Source organism: Callithrix jacchus, chromosome 9 (assembly GCF_049354715.1).
Source record: "Callithrix jacchus isolate 240 chromosome 9, calJac240_pri, whole genome shotgun sequence".
NCBI lineage: Eukaryota > Metazoa > Chordata > Mammalia > Primates > Cebidae > Callithrix > Callithrix jacchus.
Genome location: NC_133510.1, coordinates 64127943 through 64136603, shown reverse-complemented (window position 1 = coordinate 64136603; position 8661 = coordinate 64127943). Strand labels below are relative to the sequence as shown.

General features: G+C 37.2%; 1 protein-coding gene across 1 annotated transcript; it reads left to right on the top strand.

Moving 5' to 3' along the window:
* Positions 1-312: 312 nt before the first annotated feature.
* LOC100399107 (olfactory receptor 6C4) lies at positions 313-3319 on the top strand. The gene is made up of 2 exons (XM_002752578.6): positions 313-778; positions 2306-3319. Exon 2 carries the CDS (start codon positions 2324-2326, stop codon positions 3251-3253), a length of 930 nt encoding a protein of 309 aa, XP_002752624.1. The 5' UTR covers positions 313-778; positions 2306-2323; the 3' UTR covers positions 3254-3319.
* Positions 3320-8661: the final 5342 nt, after the last annotated feature.

Here is an 8661-nt window from a genome sequence, read left to right as displayed (position 1 = left end):
GTGTCATTCATTTATATCATGTTTGAGCACTGGCCACAGTGGGTTATTGAAAGAGAGACAATAGGAACAATGACAAGGCCAGGCACACCCACCCCCAGGGAGTGTCCCTCCATTGCTCTGCATTTCCCCACAAACTTCATGGCTGTGGCAGATTCTCTAAGGGAACTTTTATCTCAGTGGTCTCTCTGGAGCCTTTCTTCTCAGACATATGTTTACAGTTTATTCTCAAAATTGCCAACAACTGAGGTTCATTAGCCCCTTTTGAACTTTGGTCTACAGGGCTTCTTTAGCTTCTTCAGGAAATTGATCCCATGTGCCTGCTCTAAAAAGAGCAGATGAAACCTGTGTTCCTCTAGCTAACACAGAAACTGCAAAGATGCTCATACCCTCCCATCTAAGAACTTCAACATAATCTCTCTTAGAACATAAATTTTAAGGAATTTGCAGTCTCTCAATGTATTTTCTTCTGATTCAATAACCGCTATAGGCTTTTTTTTTTTCTTTTTTTATTATACATTTGAAGGTCTGTGTCTCTCAGGAACTATGATTTGATTCTGGATTGGATTCTTAGAATGGAAAATAATATGCTCTCTTTCCCAGTTAAGTTCCACAAGCTTGGATACTTCCATTAAGAGAAAAGTAGAATGTGGATGGAAGCCAATGGAAAACATGTTGAAGTTTATACTACTCAAAGCTCCACATGGCACATCTCATCTTTTATTTACCTCTTAGGTACAACAACGTAAATAGTTCGCTACAGTCATTCAGATTGTCAAAGGTATGAGCACCATATGTTTTTAAAGTCATTGATATTAACATTCCATAAATGTGGATTATGAAATGAATCAACTGTGAAAATCTGGAGGAAAATGCAGTACTTGCTAAAGACTACAGGTTAGTATAAACAAGGAAGAGGCAGGAGACCCAGGTCAATGTTTAACATCATCTAGGACCTTCAAAAACTGTATAGGAAGATGGGAAGGCTGACAAGAATGATTGTAATAATATAATTTTTCTAATCCATTGCATGTAAATTAAAGGGACTCTTTTATGTCATATTTCCCTCTTAATCAGAAAAATCTAAAGATGCACTCAGAATACTACCACCAAATTTCCCTTCCCTGAGAATTACCAATTTATTTACAAAGAACTCTTATTGTCAAAAACTTTTTCTGGCTTCTGTAAGACAAGAATACAAAACAAGAGAGTTTGGGTAATAAACTGTCATCTTTAGTTGCCATTGAGGACTCTAAGCCTGACCAAAATTCATTCCATAGTGCTGCTTACAGAGATCTTTAAATTTCTCTTCTCAGAGATATATCTCAAATCAGTGCCTGGAAGACTCTGAATGTGGCACAGAAACCAATAATAAAATGTTAACTAATATAACTTATTGATGCTTAAGCCTTGTTCATGTAGAGGAAAAGTTTCACAATATAAAATAATATTATCTTCAGCATTGCCTGTGTAGGGAAGTTTCTACTTGTTTCTGAAACAAGGATGTCAGCGATTTGGACAGTAATGGAGATAAGGATATACAGCAGATATCCAGTGAAGCATCAAATAGTACAGACAAAGGAAAGAAATAAACAGGAAAGCACAGAAAACAGAATGAGGTAGAGAGATGTGTGCCAAAAGCACAGAAGTAGGAGAGCTTATATTACAGTCAGGAGAAAGTGCTTTAAATATGAAGATTTTATAAACATTTTGAAAGGAAGAAATAGGTTCAAAAACTTCTCTTTTTCTGGAAGAATCATGAATAGTTATTCTATAATAAATTTCTCTTATTTCTGGAGACCGAGTTTCACTCTTGTTGCCCAGGCTGGAGTGCAATGGCGTGATCTCAGCTCACTGCAACTTCTGCCACCCGGGTTCAAGCTATTCTCTGTCCTCAGCCTCCCGAGTAGCTGGGATTACAGGCATGCACCACCATGCCCAGCTAATTTTTGTGTTTTTAGTAGAGACAGGGTTTCTCCATGTTGGTCAGGCTGATCTCGAACTTCTGACCTCAGGTGATCTCCTACCTCACCCTACCAAAGTGCTGGGGTTACAAGTGTGAGCCACTGTGCCCAGCCTAATAAATTTTCTTAAGTGCCCAGGAACAGGTCAACTTGAGAAATTAAAAAGGTTACTTACACAAAATATATGGGGCTTGCATGGAGCCAAGTGCCATCCAATGGGACACTGGTTTGGGCCATCCGAATGGTGAGTAATGTATGATCTGATTCTGTTCATTAAAATAAGCTTTATCACTCTTGCCCTAAGAAATTCTTCCATTTTCATCATTCTCACTTTTTCCCTTTAGGTTTTCTGAAGGGCAATAATGAAAAACAGAACCATGTTTGGTGAGTTCATTCTACTGGGCCTTACAAATCAACCTGAACTCCAAGTGATGATATTCATCTTTCTGTTCCTCACCTACATGCTAAGTGTCCTAGGAAATCTGACTATTATCACCCTCACTTTACTAGATCCCCACCTCCAGACCCCCATGTATTTTTTCCTCCGGAATTTCTCCTTCTTAGAAATTTCCTTCACATCCATTTTTATTCCCAGATTTCTGACTAGCATGACAACAGGAAATAAAGTCATCAGCTTTTCTGGCTGCTTGACTCAGTATTTTTTTGCTATATTTCTTGGAGCTACAGAGTTTTACCTGCTGGCCTCCATGTCCTATGATCGTTATGTGGCCATCTGCAAACCTTTGCATTACCTGACTATTATGAGCAGCAGAGTCTGCATACAACTAGTGTTCTGCTCCTGGCTGGGGGGATTCCTAGCAATCTTACCACCAATCATCCTGATGAGCCAGGTAGATTTCTGTGCCTCCAATATTCTGAATCACTATTACTGTGACTATGGGCCTCTCATGAAGCTTGCCTGCTCAGACACAAGTTTCTTAGAATTGATGGTCATCCTCTTGGCTGTTGTGACTCTTGTGGTTACTCTGGTGCTGGTGACACTGTCATACACATACATTATCAGGACTATTCTGAGGATCCCTTCTGCCCAGCAAAGGACAAAGGCCTTTTCCACTTGCTCCTCCCACATGATTGTCATCTCCCTCTCTTACAGCAGCTGCATGTTTATGTACATTAATCCTTCTGCAAAAGAAGGAGGTGCTTTCAACAAAGGAATAGCTGTACTCATTACTTCAGTTACCCCCTTGTTGAATCCCTTCATATATACTTTAAGAAATCAGCAAGTAAAACAAGCTTTCAAGAACTCAGTCAAAAAGATTGTGAAACTTTAAAAAAGGAGGTTACACATTAATAAAAACTATATATTTTCACTTAATAAATACGCATTCAGTGTCTATATTTCAAGTGCTAAATTGGCCCTTGAGGATAAAAATAGGAAAAGTATGTCTTAATTTCAAGAAAACTATAGTTTGGAATGAAGAAAGATATAAAAATTTTTAAGAAGCAAAATAACATTTTAACTGTTATTAGAGAAGAGTTAATGGAGGTCCAAAAAGGAACAGTTGGAAAGAATTAGTTCTAGCCTGGTGCGATGGTTCATGCCTGTAATCCCAGCACTTTGGAGGCTGAGGCAGGCAGATCACGAGGTCAGGGGTTTGAGACCAGCCTGACCAATATAGTGAAACCCTGTCTCTAATTAAAAATACTAAAATTATCTGGGTGTGGTGGTACACACCTGTAATCCAGCTACTTGGGAGGCTAAGACAGGAGAATTGCTTGAACCCTGGGGGCAGAGATTGTGGTAAGCTGAGAGCGTGCCATTGCACTCCAGCCTGGGTGACAGAGTGAGACTCTGTCTCAAAAAAAAAAAAAATGAGAATTAGTTTTGTTTTCCAAAAATTACTTAACATTTAAGAAACAAAACATACTGCTTATTTAGAAGAGTAGGAAGATAAGAATTTAGAGTGAAAAAGGAAGCCAGATCATAAAAGTATATAAATACAACTACTGAGTTAGTTGGGTTTCATGAGTCAAGAAAAGTTTTGAGAATTGTTTTGAGGAGAATGTAGTATCCGCATTGTTCTTCAGCATGGAGTCCTAGAAACTGTTTCCAACAAGGAGTGAACAATTTTTATTCTCCTCCCTTTTTTCATTTATATTTCACATATAACCAATGTAACTTCCATCCTTTCCTAAGAGAAAAATAAAAGAAAGAATATATACATTTAGTCTACTTTTCTCCAAATGAGGAGAAAATTCTCAAGACTTTTGTCAACTTATATGTCCATTTTTCTAGTTTATGGTTAAAAGAGGTTTCTAGAGGCAAATTTAGAAGGCTTTCATTCTCCTAGACAAAATCTATTGTTTTTTTTCTTAGATGACACATTTGTTAATGGCATGACATTTGTTTTCTCTGTCTTTGATAGTTTCTGGTGATTTTTTTTCTTCCTATTGTGATTTTATTTTCACCTGTTTGTTTCATTTTATTAGATATTACAAATGAAAATTCTGTTATCTGGCTCTACTTCTTTAACTTTCCCTCAGATTTTCGCTTTTATTTTTAACATAAACTATCGGTGACCTTTTTATAAAGTGAAACAAATATAAAGTGTCATTGCAATTTTATATATAGAATGTTCCAAATTATGAGTCTTGAAAAACAACTAGAAATAGGCTACCCACCAGAAACTTTACACACGGATTCAGGGCAATGACAACTTGAATTTGAATAGGTAGTGGTAGTGTTCAATTTCAATGGAAGTAAGGATTTTTTGTAATTTGAGCACTTGTACACAGTTTAATAATATCCTAACACATTGCAGGAGTTTTGTTAGTATTTGGGGTACAAGTGGAACATAATCTGGTATTTTTCACATGCTTTATATGTGGTAATATGTTGAGTAGAATGAGGTACTTCTCAAGCATTTAAGGAACAAGTTGGATTGAACTGATTATGAGAGCAAATTCTCAAAACCACAGAAAGTACTGGAGAATGTATAATATTTTTGAAAAAAGTATTTTATGTAAAGCTGTTGCCATTTTGAATATCTGGCTTTCTTTGGTTGCTAGCTAGAGATTAGTGATAATATTCAATATATTCCAAATTTATTGCACTACATTTCTATTGGTAGAGATATGTTCTTGAACAGCCACATCTAAATCATTAAGTTCCCCTACATCCACATATCTACCAAAACCTATGGTACAGTGGGAACAATGTCATACAGTGGCTTAAAACATAGGCTTTAGTTCAAATCTCAGATTTTCAACTTTCTACCAAAGTTACCTGGGGATACTTTCTTAATCTCCCTAAGGCTCACCTATGCCAACTCTAAAATGTTTATAATATTAATGTCAAACTTATAGTTTTGAGCATTCAGTGAGAAAATAGATGTAAAACATTAAGACTGCTAGTATTTACTGTGTTTAATAAATGATTATCTATTATAACTATCTGATAATTATAAACAATATCTTTTTCAAGGAACCAGAGGTTAACTAGAAAAAAGGTATTAAATTGATTGGTTTAATATAACTGGGACTGTAGAAATGTTGGCCATTCTACTTGAAATGCATCTGCACAAGGCCAGCATATTTCTACTTTCCATATATCCAGCTGCATGCTGGGTAGCTGAGTCAGCAAAGATCTTACCTACGCTTTAAATAAAGCCATCAAAATATTTGGCAGCAGGTTATGAGGACTGGGCTAGCATCAACTTCATGCCCTAGATATCTACGGGGCAGAGAGGATGTATCAATATGCTGAGACAAGGAAGGAAGGTGCTTTGTGTAAGTTAATGTTTAAGATCACTAGGCAAGACCTCACCCAGCCTTCTTTATATAAGCACTTGGAAATGAATATGGAAAAGAATGTATCACCTTCTAAATGAGCTTGTCAAAAAAAAAGCAAGTCATATTCTTCTCAAGCTGTTCATCTAGTCTGGCTTTATGTTAATACATACTTGGAATGTAATCCAAGTCATAGATAAGCAAAAGCAATGACTTCACAGAGTCTGGTGCTGAGCTACCAGAATGTTCAGTATCTAAATATATAAAATGGTGAGTTTTATTCCTCATGTTACCAATGTGGACAAGAATTTTAAAAAACTGCTTTAGCTGCCTAATATTCTCAGAATAATATTATACCAGTGCTAGGGTGAGGAGATTATGAAAATGAGTAAAAGCCAATCTGCTACATTTGGGCATTCATTCTTTCATTGCCTCTCTTTAAAGCTGCAAGAGCTTGTGAATGTATGGATTACAACTCTAACGAGGTAATCTTCCAGTGTCATTTCTTGCAGAGTATGAAATAGAACACAATAAAATATAATTTTTTTTTTTAGACAGAGTCTCGCTCTGTCGCCCAGCTGGAGTACAATGGCGTGGTCTTGGCTCACTGCAACCTCTGCCTCCAAGTTTCAAGCAATTCTCCTGCCTCAGCCTTCTGAGTAGCTGGGATTACAGCCATCCACCAGCACACCAGCTAATTTTTGTATGAAATATAATTTTTTTAATTTTTATGTTTCAGCCAGGTGCAGTGGCTTATACCTCTAATCCCAACTCTTTGGGAGGCTGAGGCAGGCAGATCACTGAGGTCAGGAATTCAAGAAAACCCTGGCCAACACAGTGAAACCACATCTCTACTATTACATTGATGCAAAAGTAATTGCGGTTTTTGCCACTAAGATAATGGCAAAAACCGCAATTACTTTTGCACCAACCAAAAAAAAATAATAACTGGAAATTTCATGCCTATAATTCCAGTTACTTAAGAGGCTGAAACACAAGATCATTTGGAGTACAAGTGGCCTTTTGTTACAATCAATAAATTACATAGTGGTGAATTCTGAAATTTGAGTGCACCTGTCACCCAAGTAGTGTAATTTTTATCTCTAGCCCCCTCCCATCATCCCCCTTCTGAGACTCTAAAGTTCATTATACCACTCTGTATGCTTTTGTATACTCATAGCTTAGTTCCCACTTACAAGTGAGAACATACAGTTTTTAATTTCCCACTCCATATTACTTCACTTAGAATAATGACTACAAGCTCCAACAAAATCAACAAACCCTTAGTTAGAATAACTAAGAAAAAAAAGAAGACTCAAATAAATCAGAAATGAAAAAGGAAATATTCAATACCACAGAAATATAGATAATTATGAGACTATTTTGTTGATTTTTTTGCATTTTAGGTTTTGGTGTACATGTGAAGAACATGCAAGATAGTTGCATAGGTACACACGTGGCAGTGTGATTTGCTGCCTTCCTACCCTTCACCTATATCTGGCATTTCTCCCCATGTTATCTCCCCCCAACTCCCCACCCCCCGCTGTCCCTCCCCTATTCCCAACAGACCACAGTGTGTAGTGCTCCCCTCCCTGTGTCCTCATTGTTCAACACCCGACTATGAATGAGAACATGCAGTATTTCATTTTCTGTTCTTGTGTCAGTTTGCTGAGAATGATGGTCTCCAGGTTCATCCATGTCCCTATGAAGGACATGAACTCATCATTTTTGATGGCTGCATAATATTCCATGGTGTATATGTGCCACATTTTTTCTGTCCAGTCTATCTTTGATGGTCATTTGGGTTGGTTTCAGGCCTTTGCTATTGTAAACAATGCTGCAATGAACATTCGTGTGCATATGTCCTTATAGTAGAATGACTTATAATCCTTTGGATATATACCCAGTAATGGGATTGCTGGGTCAAATGGAATTTCTATTTCTAGGTCCTTGAGGAATCGCCACACTGTCTTCCACAATGGTTGAACTAATTTACACTCCCACCAGCAGTGTAAAAATGTTCCTATTTCTCCACATCCTCCCCAGCATCTGTTGTCTCCAGATTTTTTAATGATCGCCATTCTAACTGGCGTGAGATGGTATCTCAATGTAGTTTTGATTTGCATTTCCCTAATGACCAGTGATGATGAGCATTTTTTCATATGTTTATTGGCCTCATGTAGGTCTTCTTTTGTAAAGTGTCTGTTCATATCCGTTGCCCTTTTTCGAATGGGCTTGTTTGTTTTTTTCTTGTAAATCTGTTTGAGTTCTTTGTAAATTCTGGATATCAGCCCTTTGTCAGATGGGTAAACTGCAAAAATTGTTTCCCATTCTATTGGTTGCCGATTCACTCTAGTGACTGTTTCTTTTGCCGTGCAGAAGCTGTGGAGTTTGATTAGGTCCCATTTGTCTATTTTGGCTTTTGTTGCCAGTGCTTTTGGTGTTTTGTTCATGAAGTCCTTGCCTACTCCTATGTCCTGAATGGTTTTGCCTAGATTTTCTTCTAGGGTTTTTATGGTGTTAGGTCTTATGTTTAAGTCTTTGATCCATCTGGAGTTAATTTTAGTGTAAGGTGTCAGGAAGGGGTCCAGTTTCTGCTTCCTGCACATAGCTAGCCAGTTTTCCCAACACCATTTATTAAACAGGGAATCCTTTCCCCGTTGCTTGTTTTTGTCAGGTTTGTCAAAGATTGTATGGTTGCAGATATGTTGTGTTGCCTCCAAGGTCTCTGTTGTATTCCATTTTATGAGACTATTTTGAAAAAATATACATCAATAAATTGGATAACCTAGAAGAAACAAATAAATTCCTTAAAACATACAACATACCAATACTTATTTATAAATAAACAGAGAATCTGAACAGATAAATGATGAGTAAAGTAATTTAATCAGCAACAAAAAGCCTCCCATTAATGAAAAGCTCATGACCTGATAGCTTCAGTGCTGTT

What these genes read in the sequence shown, in the direction of transcription:
- LOC100399107 (XM_002752578.6), top strand. Translation starts at nt 2,324, where the DNA reads ATGAAAAACAGAACCATGTTTGGTGAGTTCATTCTACTGGGCCTTACA.